The sequence below is a fragment of the Saccoglossus kowalevskii genome, chromosome 7 (genome assembly GCF_978046115.1).
Source record: "Saccoglossus kowalevskii chromosome 7, keSacKowa6.1, whole genome shotgun sequence".
Classification (NCBI taxonomy): Eukaryota; Metazoa; Hemichordata; class Enteropneusta; family Harrimaniidae; genus Saccoglossus; species Saccoglossus kowalevskii.
The window spans coordinates 35,957,886-35,974,736 of record NC_140647.1 but is presented as its reverse complement, the minus strand read 5'-3'; the positions used below and the strand labels follow the sequence as shown (position 1 = coordinate 35,974,736).

General features: G+C 33.9%; 1 protein-coding gene across 3 annotated transcripts in view; it reads right to left on the bottom strand.

Moving 5' to 3' along the window:
• Positions 1-16,851, bottom strand: part of LOC100379035 (ATP-dependent translocase ABCB1-like) — a 53,004-nt gene that overhangs the window by 28,914 nt on the left and 7,239 nt on the right. For all 3 annotated transcript variants that reach the window (XM_085501524.1, XM_085501523.1, XM_085501525.1), the window contains exons 2-15: positions 15,386-15,451; positions 15,030-15,189; positions 14,687-14,741; positions 13,871-14,055; positions 12,051-12,278; positions 11,434-11,605; positions 9,863-9,987; positions 7,768-7,884; positions 7,359-7,413; positions 6,795-6,908; positions 6,529-6,636; positions 6,246-6,371; positions 5,949-6,152; positions 4,376-4,546 (exon numbers count right to left, since the gene is read on the bottom strand). In XM_085501524.1, the coding sequence (XP_085357650.1) occupies positions 4,376-4,546; positions 5,949-6,152; positions 6,246-6,371; positions 6,529-6,636; positions 6,795-6,908; positions 7,359-7,413; positions 7,768-7,884; positions 9,863-9,987; positions 11,434-11,605; positions 12,051-12,278; positions 13,871-14,055; positions 14,687-14,741; positions 15,030-15,189; positions 15,386-15,425 (1,860 nt within the window). In that variant the 5' untranslated portion in view covers positions 15,426-15,451. The remainder of the gene's footprint in view (positions 1-4,375; positions 4,547-5,948; positions 6,153-6,245; positions 6,372-6,528; positions 6,637-6,794; positions 6,909-7,358; positions 7,414-7,767; positions 7,885-9,862; positions 9,988-11,433; positions 11,606-12,050; positions 12,279-13,870; positions 14,056-14,686; positions 14,742-15,029; positions 15,190-15,385; positions 15,452-16,851) is intronic.

The following is a 16,851-nucleotide window of genomic DNA, read 5'->3' as shown; positions in this document are numbered from 1 at the left end:
AATGAGAAATGACACTTGCCTAGTGTAAACAACAATACTGATTGGTTAAACTGAATGCATAAATTATGGAAATGAGAAATGACACTTGCCTAGTGTAAACAACAATACTGATTGGTTAAACTGAATGCATACATTATGGAAATGAGAAATGACACTTGCCTAGTGTAAACACAACAATACTGATTGGTTAAACTGAATGCATAAATTATGGAAGTGAGAAATGACACTGGCCTAATGTAAACAACAATACTGATTGGTTAAACTGAATGCATAAATTATGGAAATGAGAAATGACACTTGCCTAGTGTAAACAACAATACTGATTGGTTAAACTGAATGCATAAATTATAACAAGCAGCCTATCGGCTGAGATAGCTCCGCTGTTAGCAATGCACATTTCAATTAAAGAACTGAAGACATCATTAGAAAATGAACAATATGAATAGTATCAAAGCAATCGGACTTACAGTTTTTAACAAGAAGTCGAAAATATCACTTTTTACCAAAAATGACAAAAATATTCACCAAAATTAGAGAACTGAATATATCATCACAAAATGAACAAATCTGAGAAAGGTCTACATGTAGTATCTATATATGTAATATCAAAGCAATTGAACTATTGGTTTTTAACAAGAAGTCGAAAATATCACTTTTTACCAAAAATTACAAAAATATTCACCAAAATTAGAGAATTGAAGATATCATCACGAAATGAACAAATCTGAGAGAGGTCCACATGTAGTACCTATATATGTAATATCAAAACAATCGGACTTGCGGTTTTTAACAAGAAGTCGAAAATATCACTTTTTACCAAAAATGACAAAAATATTCACCAAAAATAGAGAATTGAAGATATCATCACGAAATGAACAAATCTGAGAGAGGTCCACATGTAGTACCTATACATGTAGTATCAAAGCAATTGGACTTGCGGTTTTTAACAAGAAGTCGAAAATATCACTTTTGACCAAAAATGACAAAAATATTCACCAAAATTAGAGAATTGAAGATATCAACATGAAATGAACAAACCTAAGAGAGGTCTACCCAAGGTACATATACACCAAGTATCAAAGCATTCAGGCTTGTAGTTTTCAAGAAGAAGTCGAAAAAGTAAAACATTGACACGGACGACGACGGACAATCACTCATATGATAAGCTCCGCTCGACAAACTCGACAGCGGAGCTAAAAATGAGAAATGACACTTGCCTAGTGTAAACAACAATACTGATTGGTTAAACTGAATGCATAAATTATAAAAATGAGAAATGACACTTGCCTAGTGTAAACAACAATACTGATTGGTTAAACTGAATGCATACATTATGGAAATGAGAAATGACACTTGCCTAGTGTTAACACAACAATACTGATTGGTTAAACTGAATGCATAAATTATGGAAGTGAGAAATGACACTGGCCTAGTGTAAACAACAATACTGATTGGTTAAACTGAATGCATAAATTATGGAAGTGAGATAACACTTGCCTAGTGTAAACAACAATACTGATTGGTTAAACTGAATGCATACATTATGGAAATGAGAAATGACACTTGCCTAGTGTAAACACAACAATACTGATTGGTTAAACTGAATGCATAAATTATGGAAGTGAGAAATGACACTGGCCTAATGTAAACAACAATACTGATTGGTTAAACTGAATGCATACATTATGGAAATGAGAAATGACACTTGCCTAGTGTAAACACAACAATACTGATTGGTTAAACTGAATGCATAAATTATGGAAGTGAGAAATGACACTGGCCTAATGTAAACAACAATACTGATTGGTTAAACTGAATGCATAAATTATGGAAATGAGAAATGACACTTGCCTAGTGTAAACAACAATACTGATTGATTAAACTGAATGCATAAATTATAAAAATGAGAAATGACACTTGCCTAGTGTAAACAACAATACTGATTGGTTAAACTGAATGCATACATTATAGAAATGAGAAATGACACTTGCCTAGTGTAAACACAACAATACTGATTGGTTAAACTGAATGCATAAATTATGGAAGTGAGAAATGACACTGGCCTAATGTAAACAACAATACTGATTGGTTAAACTGAATGCATACATTATGGAAATGAGAAATGACACTTGCCTAGTGTAAACACAACAATACTGATTGGTTAAACTGAATGCATAAATTATGGAAGTGAGAAATGACACTGGCCTAATGTAAACAACAATACTGATTGGTTAAACTGAATGCATACATTATGGAAATGAGAAATGACACTTGCCTAGTGTAAACACAACAATACTGATTGGTTAAACTGAATGCATAAATTATGGAAGTGAGAAATGACACTGGCCTAATGTAAACAACAATACTGATTGGTTAAACTGAATGCATAAATTATGGAAATGAGAAATGACACTTGCCTAGTGTAAACAACAATACTGATTGGTTAAACTGAATGCATACATTATGGAAATGAGAAATGACACTTGCCTAGTGTAAACAACAATACTGATTGGTTAAACTGAATGCATAAATTATGGAAGTGAGAAATGACACTTGCCTAGTGTAAACAACAATACTGATTGGTTAAACTGAATGCATACATTATGGAAATGAGAAATGACACTTGCCTAGTGTAAACACAACAATACTGATTGGTTAAACTGAATGCATAAATTATGGAAGTGAGAAATGACACTGGCCTAATGTAAACAACAATACTGATTGGTTAAACTGAATGCATAAATTATGGAAATGAGAAATGACACTTGCCTAGTGTAAACACAACAATACTGATTGGTTAAACTGAATGCATAAATTATGGAAGTGAGAAATGACACTGGCCTAATGTAAACAACAATACTGATTGGTTAAACTGAATGCATAAATTATGGAAATGAGAAATGACACTTGCCTAGTGTAAACACAACAATACTGATTGGTTAAACTGAATGCATAAATTATGGAAATGAGAAATGACACTTGCCTAGTGTAAACACAACAATACTGATTGGTTAAACTGAATGTATAAATTATGGAAATGAGAAATGACACTTGCCTAGTGTAAACACAACAATACTGATTGGTTAAACTGAATGCATAAATTATGGAAGTGAGAAATGACACTGGCCTAATGTAAACAACAATACTGATTGGTTAAACTGAATGCATAAATTATGGAAATGAGAAATGACACTTGCCTAGTGTAAACAACAATACTGATTGGTTAAACTGAATGCATACATTATGGAAATGAGAAATGACACTTGCCTGGTGTAAACAACAATACTGATTGGTTAAACTGAATGCATAAATTATGGAAATGAGAAATGACACTTGCCTAGTGTAAACACAACAATACTGATTGGTTAAACTGAATGCATCAATTATGGAAATGAGAAATGACACTTGCCTAGTGTAAACAACAATACTGATTGGTTAAACTGAATGCATAAATTATGGAAATGAGAAATGACACTTGCCTAGTGTAAACAACAATACTGATTGGTTAAACTGAATGCATAAATTATGGAAATGAGAAATGACACTTGCCTAGTGTAAACAACAATACTGATTGGTTAAACTGAATGCATAAATTATGGAAATGAGAAATGACACTTGCCTAGTGTAAACAACAATACTGATTGGTTAAACTGAATGCATAAATTATGGAAGTGAGAAATGACACTTGCCTAGTGTAAACACAACAATACTGATTGGTTAAACTGAATGCATAAATTATGGAAATGAGAAATGACACTTGCCTGGTGTAAACAACAATACTGATTGGTTAAACTGAATGCATACATTATGGAAATGAGAAATGACACTTGCCTAGTGTAAACACAACAATACTGATTGGTTAAACTGAATGCATAAATTATGGAAATGAGAAATGACACTTGCCTGGTGTAAACAACAATACTGATTGGTTAAACTGAATGCATAAATTATGGAAATGAGAAATGACACTTGCCTAGTGTAAACAACAATACTGATTGGTTAAACTGAATGCATAAATTATAAAAATGAGAAATGACACTTGCCTAGTGTAAACAACAATACTAATTGGTTAAACTGAATGCATACATTATGGAAATGAGAAATGACACTTGCCCAGTTTAAACACAACAATACTGATTAGTTAAACTGAATGCATAAATTATTGAACACAATGACAAAAGTATGTCATGGATATTGATCACCACCAAATCAGAATGTTTGAGATATTGCTTTTTTTTTTTTTAATCCAAGATACCCTAACTTAAATTTTACTTCATCTAGTGACAGTAGTGTGTTCTGTATTTGTTAATTTTATGTTATTACATAACTTTATGCTTAAAATGTGACACTGACAATAGAGAGTGATATAACCAACCTTATCCAAAGCAGCTTGCACTGTAGCTTCACTCTCTGTATCTAATGCTGATGTAGCTTCATCCAGTAATAATATTTTTGGATCTCTCACTAAAGCCCTAGCAATGGCTACTCTCTGCTTTTGACCACCTGATAACTGAGCACCACGAGATCCAACAAGTGTGTTATAACCCTATAAAGTAATTGCAGTACATAGTCATAAAGCTCCTGAAGGTCAAATAACAGTGCTGAGTTTAGTATTAGGAGAGAAACCATTTTGTACAAGATACAACAGGATTCCGACTAACAAAGTTGCATCATCACAATTTAAATAGAGTTAAAATAGAACAAGTCATTGTCAATGACACGTCCCAGTTCCGTTCATATTTGAGTGACATATACATTCAAAGCAGCAACAATATGGATGTTGAACTGCATTCAGTAAAACAAAATAGCCACCAGTCAGCCATTTTCAACACAATCCAAAAAAAAATTTAAACTAAATTTGCCCACGCATGACATAGATTCAGTTCTGGTATGGTGAAAATGTGCAATTTTTGTGAATTTTTGACCTTAAAAGGACTGGCCCAAATGCACAGGCATATGTATGATATAATGTATGATGTGTATGTGAAGTTTGAACTTGATCTGTCCAGGCATGTCCGAGATATGGATCGAAAACTAAATTCCAGTTGGCCATTTTGAACTTGATCCGAAGAAAAATTGGTATGCATCAAGCTTATATTATGTTTAATATATGCACTAAATCTGAACAAAATCCATCAATGCATGACTGAGATCCGGTTCTGGAATTGTGAAAATACGTGATTTTGATGCATTTTCGACCTTAAAATGGCCATCATTCAGCTATTGTTAAGCGGATCATGAAACAAATGCACATATCTATTTGTGACATGATGTACCATGTGTGTGTGAAGTTTGAACTTGATCAATCCAGACATTTTTTTTTTTTTTTTTTTAATATAATTACCAAATGAAAATAATTGATAACTTATCACAGCTATGTTATCGTTGGTTACTGTCGACAGGCGAGAAGCGCAACACAGGAATGAATGAGACACGGCGACAACTCCATATATCAATCAATCCAGACATGTCTCGGATACGGATCCAGAACTGAATTCTTTAAAACAAAATGGCCGCCAGTCGGCCATTTCGAATATGATCCGGAAAAAAAAATGACGTGCATCAAGGTCCTATTATGTTTAATGTATGTACTAAATTTGAACAAAATCCGTCCATGCATAACTGAGATCCGGGTCCGGAATGGTGAAAATGTGCGATTTCAATGCATTTTCGGCCTTAAAATGGCCGCTATTCGGCTATCGTTAATCAGATCATGAAAAAAATGCATGTGCATATGTCCCATATAATGTGTGATGTATGAGTGAAGTTTGAACTTAATCGGTCCATGCATGTTCGAGATACAGGTGATCACGGACGCACGGATGCACGGACGCACACAGGGCAAAACATAAGTCCCCGTTTTCGGACTACGTCCGAACGGGGACTAAAAAAGAGGCATCATCTACCTCATGAGGGGGCTCTACAAACTAGGAGCTAAATGTACTTACTTCAGGCAAGGCTGATATAAAGTCATGTGCATTTGATTCTTTACATGCTTTCTCAATCGCTGCTTGTGTTACGTCTTCTTTTCCATAACGAATATTCTCAGCAATGGTTGTAGCAAACAGGACAGGTTCTTGACTGACAACTCCAATATGCTGACGTAACCAACTGATATTCATGTTTTTGATGTCATTCCCATCAATTTTAATCTGAAATTATAATATTTAAATTAATGTGATTAAAATTCTTCCACTCATACTTTTTTACAACATCTCTACTGTATTGAATAATTCTATACTTACACTGCCACTAGCAGCATCATAAAATCGTTGTAATAAATGTACAGTAGTACTCTTGCCACATCCACTGGATCCACACAATGCCACAGTCTGACCAACATTAACCGTTAAATTCAGACCCTTCAAGACCTGACAATTACAGAAGAAGAAAAAAGTAATGATAATCAATCAATTGAATATAATTACAAAATGTTTCAATAATCCCCCCAAAAACACAGTCTAGTAAATAATTTCAAAATAGTAAGCAGATACTTTTATGAATTTCCTTATTAACATAAACTCATACTTTGACATCCGGTCTGGATGGGTATTGAAAATGCACATCTTCAAACTGTATATTGCCCTCTATAGGTGGTGTTTCACCATCACTGCTACTGCTATCAATTGATGGAATCTGCAGGAAATGAGTGATGGGTAATTAAAAAAAAAAATGCCTTGATAAAGAATTATGCAAAATTTTGTAGTGATGTAAAAAAAATAGTTTAGCTTTCAAGTGGTGAATTCGAGAAATTGAATTTTTTACCCGATGCAATAGTGAATAATGACACTCACCGAATCAAGGATATCCCAAATAGTAGCAGCTGCACCTCTAGCAGTGGCGATATCCCCAATGGAAGGTGCTGCATTCCCCAGTGAGAATGCACCAATCAACACAGCAAAGAAAACCTTAAACGAGATTGACAATAATCTTCAGAAATAATATCTTATATTTTAGTTAAGAAAGTTCAAACAATGTTAAAAAGTCTAAAGTGCGGGTATGTAATGTGATAATCCCCTGACCACAATATAATGTCTGTACATGTATGTATAATTAGTCCTTCATTGCACAAATTGTATGGAATGAGAGTTCTCAAGTCTAAGTAGATGATACAGAGGAGTATTAACCAGTTCTTTCACAGACTCACTCATTTTTCATAGTGTAATGTATATTTGGTGGGAGATTTCATGATCAAAATGGCTGAACTTCTTTAATTTGCCAAAGAACTTCATCGTATATGTATCACACTGTTTGCTTACTGTTATCTTATAAGTCATTGGCATATTGCATATGCCGGAGAAGACTGATCTACAGCATCAGGACATTTACTGACTTTGAGATCAAGATTTCATACTTACTGTTAACATGCCTCCAATGGTGTAATCTGATTCCAGAATTAATACGGTTCCATACCTGCAGCAAATCATTTGGTATTGTGTAAAATGTAATACAACTATATAACAAAGTGGTATATGACAAATTATAATGACATTATTGACTCACTGCATTACAAACAAAAAACACACTATTTTGTCCTTGGAAGTATCAAAGACAAAATTTAAGAAAACCACTGGTCCTCATAATGTGTAATTCTACAGCATTGAAAAATGTAGGTAATATAGGTGATATATGCATATTTATTTAAATATCAGTTTATGATTCACTATATGAACTCAAAACTATATAATGGATGTATTTTGGTCAACTCATCAATTATGATAAAAATAATATTGATTTAAACCATTGGTAAAAGCAATAAGCACTCACCAGAATCCAAGTGCATATGTTCCAAACATAATAAAGAAGGTAACCCCCATACCAACTCCACTGACCAATCCTTTCTTGATACCAACATTTTTAGCAGAACTTAAATTCGAGTCATATCTGTTGAGTAGAACATTTTTGTGAGAACAAAACATGTGACACATTTCGCTTAATAGCGACTGATTTGAAGTGGTCCACAATATGGGTGCTTTAGCAGGAGTAGAACTTCATTCAAGTGCAGCACTGGTCTACAATAGAAAAACTCTATTCAAGTGCAGCACTGGTCTACAATAGAAAAACTCTATTCAAGTGCAGCATTGGTCTACAATAGAAAAACTCTATTCAAGTGCAGCACTGGTCTACAATAGAAAAACTCTATTCAAGTGCAGCACTGGTCTACAATAGAAAAACTCTATTCAAGTGCAGCACTGGTCTACAATAGAAAAACTAGTCAAGTGCAGCATTGGTCTACAATAGAAAAACTCTATTCAAGTGCAGCACTGGTCTACAATAGAAAAACTCCATTCAAGTGCAGCACTGGTCTACAATAGCAAAAAACTATATTCAAGTGTGAACTAGTCTACAATAGAAAAACTCTATTCAAGTGCAGCACTGGTCTACAATTGAAAAACTCTATTCAAGTGCAGCACTGGTCTACAATAGAAAAACTCTATTCAAGTGCAGCACTGGTCTACAATAGAAAAACTAGTCAAGTGCAGCATTGGTCTACAATAGAAAAACTCTATTCAAGTGCAGCACTGGTCTACAATAGAAAAACTCTATTCAAGTGCAGCACTGGTCTACAATAGAAAAACTAGTCAAGTGCAGCATTGGTCTACAATAGAAAAACTCTATTCAAGTGCAGCACTGGTCTACAATAGAAAAACTCCATTCAAGTGCAGCACTGGTCTACAATAGCAAAAAACTATATTCAAGTGTGAACTAGTCTACAATAGAAAAACTCTATTCAAGTGCAGCACTGGTCTACAATTGAAAAACTCTATTCAAGTGCAGCACTGGTCTACAATAGAAAAACTCTATTCAAGTGCAGCACTGGTCTACAATAGAAAAACTAGTCAAGTGCAGCATTGGTCTACAATAGAAAAACTCTATTCAAGTGCAGCACTGGTCTACAATAGAAAAACTCCATTCAAGTGCAGCACTGGTCTACAATAGAAAAACTATATTCAAGTGCAGCACTGGTCTAAAATAGAAAAACTATATTCAAATGCAGCACTGTTCTACAATAGAAAAAAACTCTATTCAAGTGCAGCACTGGTCTACAATAGCAAAAAACTATATTCAAGTGCAGCACTGGTCTACAATAGAAAAACTATATTCAAGTGCAGCACTGGTCTATAACAGAAAAACTCCATTCAAGTGCAGCACTGGTCTACAATAAAAAACCTCTATTCAAGTGTGAACTAGTCTACAATAGAAAAACTATATTCAAGTGTGAACTAGTCTACAATAGAAAAACTCTATTCAAGTGCAGCACTGGTCTACAATTGAAAAACTCTATTCAAGTGCAGCACTGGTCTACAATAGAAAAACTCTATTCAAGTGCAGCACTGGTCTACAATAGAAAAACTAGTCAAGTGCAGCATTGGTCTACAATAGAAAAACTCCATTCAAGTGCAGCACTGGTCTACAATAGAAAAACTATATTCAAGTGCAGCACTGGTCTAAAATAGAAAAACTATATTCAAATGCAGCACTGTTCTACAATAGAAAAAAACTATATTCAAGTGCAGCACTGGTCTACAATAGCAAAAAACTATATTCAAGTGCAGCACTGGTCTACAATAGAAAAACTATATTCAAGTGCAGCACTGGTCTATAATAGAAAAACTCCATTCAAGTGCAGCACTGGTCTACAATAGAAAACCTCTATTCAAGTGTGAACTTGTCTACAATAGAAAAACTCTATTCAAGTGCAGCACTGGTCTACAATAGAAAAACTATATTCAAGTGCAGCACTGGTCTACAATAGCAAAAAACTCTATTCAAGTGCAGCATTGGTCTACAATAGAAAAACTCTATTCAAATGCAGCAGTGTTCTATAAATAACACTCCCAATATTCACACAAATGGGTACCTTTTACTTTCTTTATCTTCACCACCAAAGGCAGCCACAGTTCTGATGGCTGATAATACTTCCTCTGCAACACCACCAGCTTTGGCGTAAGAATCCAACTCGGAACTTGTCATATCAGTCATCATCTATGAAGAAAATAAATGTTTTTAAATGTTTTTGTGCCAGGCGACAGTTCCGGACATTGAATGACACTGTTTTCTCTCCTGACTTTTTTTGTATGTGCAAATTACAAGTGCTAGTGCTGACACATAGTGCATTTTGCCACAGAAGTCATTTCCTGTTTGGGACTACATGACAGAGCCATCTCCCTATCAAATGGCAATTTTAATGCACTATCCTGGCATCAACCAAGCTCGGTCGAACACAAGCACCTGCGGACCTTAACCAAGGTTCCTCCAAAGTCGCATTCGTCAGTGAACTAATTGTTGATAATTGCTTTGAACATAATTTCCCATTCGCTGCATTACATACTATGTACTAAGGTTAAATTGTGTTTAGAATGCTCTAAAAACACAATTCAAAGCAACAAAGCATGACAGAATTTAGTTGAAATATGAGGTTATTACGAGGATACTGCAAAGTGTGCACAAAGACAGAATAGCAGGAATATCAGCCAACATGCAGTATCATCGTAATAACCTTATTATTATACATCTTTTCCTCCCAGGGAATGCTGAAATCCAAAACGTTTAGAACAGATTTAGTGAACATCATTGTGTGGGGTCTGGTCAAACCCTGGGGGCAGCCATGTTTTTTTTTATTATTATTATCATTAGAGGACGTCTGCATGCCTAATCATATTTCCATATTTGGAATTTGCGTTTCCTAATATTGTAGGATGAAAATACCTAGTGCAATACCACAAAATTACAGCACCCTATAACTTATAGTGTTACAGTGACAATGTATAATAATACATGTTAATATAACAGACTTTGATATACAAATGATTGACATGCAATAGTACAAATTTACCGATAGGTCTTAAAGTGACAAGATTATAAATACCTGGTAAAATGATTATAAATAAATACACTTCAAATAACTACATGTAGGACTGAAAATATTCCTAACAGGACAATCATGCATGGCTATGAAAAAGTCTTGATTCAAATATGAACTGGAAAGAGTCAACTTATGTCACTGCAATGGACCATGATGGACATTGATCTGATGAGTCGTGATGCAGACCATGAAAACTTTCAATGCAGGGGGGGGGGGGATACATAACTTGCTTTGATGACATTTGCTAAAAGCCCTGCTGTACATCGCATTTAAATCTTTACATTTTAGAAAGATGAGTTGTGATAACCATGACCTTTGGTCATTTGAAGATTTCTTATGATGATATATAGCACTGTATACAGTTTTTTCACATGTTTTTTATCCCTGTTTTTAATAGAATGACAAACACTCTTGCTTGGATACAGAAGACTACAGATTGAACAGGTTTTAAACCTGTATAAAATAAACTTAATCCAAATGCCCACTGATATCATTAATTCTTATTTTTGTTCTTGTGAACCCTCAGGAAAATCTGGAATATATTATATACAATTATAATAACATACCTTTGTCATCAATGCAGCACATACTGCAAGTAGTGGACTCACAGCCAGGATGACCAGTGTTAATTTCCAACCATAAATAAAACCAACAATAAATCCACCAAGAAATGCTGAAAAAAACTGAACAAATGAACCCATCTTATCTCCAATTCCTGCTTTGATCTTGTTGATATCACTGCAATAAAATAATATTGAATGTATCGGTATGTTATTAAAACTTCACAGAATATTTGTCATTTTCAAGTTGAATGACTACTGCCTCACTGGATATTGTATAGTATAAAGCCAACCAAAAGATCTCTTTGATGTATCACTTAGTGGTTGATAATCAGAAACTCGCAGGGAGATAGTAGAAAAGCTGTGCTAATTAGTTTTGATTTCAAGTAGACTTTTATTTTATGATTTTTTTTCCAGAATCAACCAAAATCGCCCATAAAATTTCTAATTGGCTATTGCTGAGAATACAAAAAAAAATGAAAAAATGACCATGACTAAAAACACAATCAAACTTATAGACCACAAGTATTGAGAGTAGTGCACACAAACTGATTTCACCATCTCTAAGAGCCAGGCACATTTGAAATATATGGCCATTCTGATGATCATAGCTAATTACTTACTCTGATAGTCTTGTTGTGAGCTCTGCAGATTCATTGGTATCAAACCAACCAATCTCCTGTTTAATTACAGCTGCAAAGAAACTTGTTCTCATAGCAAAAGCTTGGTGTTCTGATGTTGATACCAACGCTGTAATCTGTATGTAACTTGTTATAAATGCTCCAACACCAATGATTACAAAGTATATAGTGAACATATTCATTTCTTCCAAGAATCCATCTATAGCTTCGCTGTAAATTCGAGAGAAGGATTATATACGTCAAACACCAACAGTAATATGTGTGAATTTCTAATAAATTATAGATAGCTCCACTGTTAGCAATGCACATTCCAATTAAAAAACTGAAGATATCATTAGAAAATGAACAATTACTACGTTCACGTTACGGGATCTCTGCCTGTGCCGAAATTTTTAATTTTTTGTGTTTGCAGAGGGATTACAGCATGTTATTCGGTACCCACTTAGGACCATTTCTTATTTGGCCCAAACATGGAAAATGATAGCATATGATGATAATAATAATTGCTATAGTGAAATTGTATCAATTTGTTGTTATGGTATTTATTACAAGCCATCGTACATATGAACGGCTAAGAAGATTTGAAAAACAATTTTTTTTTTTCACGTCATTGTAGCATTGCAAGAAAATAGCAGTTGCAGCAGCATAAAAATATGCGTCGCTGACGACGGTTTGCATTCATTTCATTCATTACCAAAGCATCCAACCATATACTAGTATATCTGCATTTCCTGTCATCGTCATTTCAAACTACATTTACAGCACATGTTCTCTTAAATTTACCAAAGGCATGATTTCGGCTCATGTCGAGCATTCAAGCAGCAAATCTCCGCACGTGCTGAGTTTCGGTCCCAAGCATCTATCGGGCCAAGATCAAGTTTTTTTTCGGCACGTGCCGACTCGGTCCTGAGATCTCTAACGTGAACGCCACTAATATGTATAGTATCAAAGCAATCAGACGAAAATATCACTTTTTACCAAAATTACAAAAATATTCATCAAAATTAGATAATTGAAGATATCATCACAAAATGAACAAATCTTAGAGAGGTCCACATGTAGTACCTATATATTTAATATCAAAGCAATTGGACTTGCGGTTTTCAACAAGAAGTCAAAAATATCACTTTTCACCAAAAAATGACAAAAATATTCATCAAAATTAGGGAATTGAAGATATCGTCATGAAATGAATAAATCTGAAAGAGGTCTACCTGTAGTACCTATATGTATAATATCAAAGCAATTGGACTTGTGGTTTTTAACAAGAAGTCAAAAATATCACTTTTTACCAAAAATTAAAAAAAAATATTCACCAAAATTAGAGAATTAAAGATATCATTAACAAAATGAACAAATCTGAGAGAGGTCCACATGTAGTACCTATATATGTAATATCAAAGCAATTGAATTTGTGGTTTTCAACAAGAAGTCGAAAATATCACTTTTCACCAAAAAAATTACAAAAATATTCATCAAAATTAGAGAATTGAAGATATCATGAAATGAACAAATCTAAGTGAGGTCTACCCAAGGTACATATACACCAAGTATCAAAGCATCCAGGCTTGTAGTTTTCAAAAAGAAGTCGAAAAAGTAAAACATTGACACAGATGACGACGGACAATCACTTTTGTGAAAAATAAAATTCTCAAAATTTTGCAAAAACATGGGATTGATTTGATTCAACGCTGTCAGTGACCAAAAATGTGGGGGAAAATTGCTCCCACTTTCACATTCAAAATAACACAAAATCCCAAACAAATTGAAGAAAATTCTAAACTTGCCTAGAGTCTACTTACTCATAAAGCTCTTGCAATTGTGTTTCATTAAGTGCTGTCATATTTGGAGCTGTTCCTGAACTTACAAATGAGTCTGTCATACCACCAAAAACGATAATCATAAGAGGCCAAGTCAGCCCATGTATGAAAGCAGCTATGAGACCAATAGCTAACAAAAAGATATCAAAACACTTTGCGAACCGGAACTGAAAACACAAAGAAAATGTTATCAATATATTGTAAAATTAATTTGTGCACTGTGAACAAAATTATTCTACTTCAGATAATTAAGAAATATTATCAAAGAAACGCTGGTATTGTCAAGTTCAAACACTACCTGGAGATGAACACAAGAAAGATTCCTCTCTATCATTGTTAAGTAAACTATAGACTAAAGGCAGGAAAGTTAAAGCCACTTGTCATGATTAATTCACCATAATAAATACAATGTGTTTGATCCATCCTGGTTGATGCCATGATATTGCATTAAATTGCAATAGATGAGTTCTAGGTCATGTTCAACATCAGTTTTTTTGTAAGTTGAATTTATATCGCTTGTGTGTTGTCCCCAGAAACACTTTACAAGGCATATATGGATACCATAAGAATATAAATTATATTTTGTGCATATTCTTTTTGAGTGTATGAATGTAAAATAGATGGTAATTAAGCAACCAAAACACTTTGGAAACCCAAAACAAGTCTATTGAAAGATACACTATAGTTTCAAACATGGTAATGGTTTCTGTGATAAAATTACCATTGACACAATTTCTCATAAAAAAACAAATATTATGCCAAAAATCCAAAATATATAAAGTTATATTTATAAATTACCAGTTGTCCAAATCCAACCATCTTTACTTTCACTTCTTCATCTTTATCACTTTTTCTGTGGAGTAAAATTACAAATATTGTCATTTTGCATCTGGCTTGGGGGTTTCAGCTGTATTTTCAGTGTATGGTTATTTTTCTCAGTCATGCTAAAGGGTTTCAGTGTATCACAGCCAATCCGGGGTATGTAAGTGCTTTAAGAGTACCATATTCTTATTTTACTCAGTCATGCTGGGCAGATAATTTCCTCGGGATTAAAGGTGTAATTATCATAGGAGTTGAATAGTTAGCTCAATGTTCTATATTACACATAATTATATGACTTGTATTATTAATATAAACATACTTGGGTTCTTGCTCTTTATCTTGCTCTGTATTGTTATCATGAACAGTTACAGCATGGTTTGATGCACCATTACTAGGTATGGTAGTGACAGGTAGAACAGCAGGACTGTTATCTCCTGTCTGACTGACAGCGTCTTCATAAGATGGTGGGTTTCCATTCTCTGAAGACAACCAAATCAAATAAAGAAAACAAAGTATGATATCATTGCATGTATCACCACTGAGGGTGCTATACACCAGTTACTGATAATGTTCCAGTACATTCACACACAGTGAGGCAGGTCATATTATACGTCTACAAATATCTTTCATTATACATAATATTCATGCAGTATATTCTATACACTGGAGACTTACCTGTCATTTCGACACCTTCATCAACTTTGTTGCCTTTCATATCTTGATTTTTCAAATTCTATATTGCTACAAAAAGAAAACACAAATTCACTCCTCGAACGCCAAAGTCAGGTTTTGTCACCATTCACAAATTAGGTCTATGCACTATCTATGCATGTTCATTAGGTAGTTTGCATATCATTCACCCTTTGAAAACATTCAAATGGTTACCATAATAAATATAACTTTCTAATAATACAGCTCTTTCAGAAACGGGATACAATATATCTAACCACATAGATTACATCTACAACAAAAGAGGTGTTTCCACTACGGCACCAAGTGAGGTTTGTTTTGTCTGATGTGACTGAACTTATAAACGAACTGTTGATTAACCTATGATTTAAACACACAGTGAATGTTTGTAAAAGCCATTAATTTCAAAACTTAAAAAGATTGTCAGTGTCTGATGGTTGTGTGAGTTTATGTTGTATGTAATCCCTTCTCACTTTTGGTGTTTACATGTTTTATGTACCTATTCTACTAAATACTCTTATCAGTATTTATCTCAGTCGAGGCTGCAATTCGGACACTGATGTTGAAAGAACTGTAAATTGTACATTTAAATTAATTGAATCTAAATAAAATCAATTTTTATAAATTTAAATAAAATCCTCCACAAAGACTTGCAGCAAAAGTTGCATCAGGATTGCATCTAATCTATCAATATTAATCATTAACCCATTTTAGTGCAACCTGTGCTTGTGTTACAGTTGTTACAAATTTGCTTGTTGGTATGAAATAAATGTTTGTATTTGATGTACCGGTATGTGATGTGCTATCTCTGCTATCACTGGCCGGCAAAAAAATAATGAGGATGTATTGCAATGTGGCAGATGGTACATGTACATGAGGCTGCTATTCTAAGAGCAGTAAGGCTTATGAAAATGTTTCTGATGAACCAAGCAACTTGAAGGCCCAAGTATTTATACGCTTCTAAGTTATAGGGGTTATTTCCTTGCAAGTCACGCTGTATTAAACAGTTCTAGCCAAGCTTCGGTAAAATCATGTTTGTTTTTTTCAAATATAGATTAATTGTGTAGTACTCAAGTGGATATACATTGTATTTAAAACCAGTTGTGATTTTGATGAATAAAGGTTGAAAAAGTTAACCAGTAAAGAGACGCTGAGCTTGAATAAGAATTGCAGTCAATCAATTTCATGTGATGTGAAATTGCTGAAATAGGATGTATCAGTCTAATCTTAACAAATAATTACACAGTAAGAAAATTTAAAATCGCATGAGCAAATATTTAAAATGTCACTGCATTGTATGTTCCGGTGCATACATGTGTAAGTGGCAATATAGAGGGTATTTTGAAAATAAGGCAGCGTAATTAGTAACAACAAATTCATAAATTTCGCGAGGTGTGACCATGTGCAGAGGTGTGAAAAAAATATCTACAAAGTTTACAAAAGAACAGTCA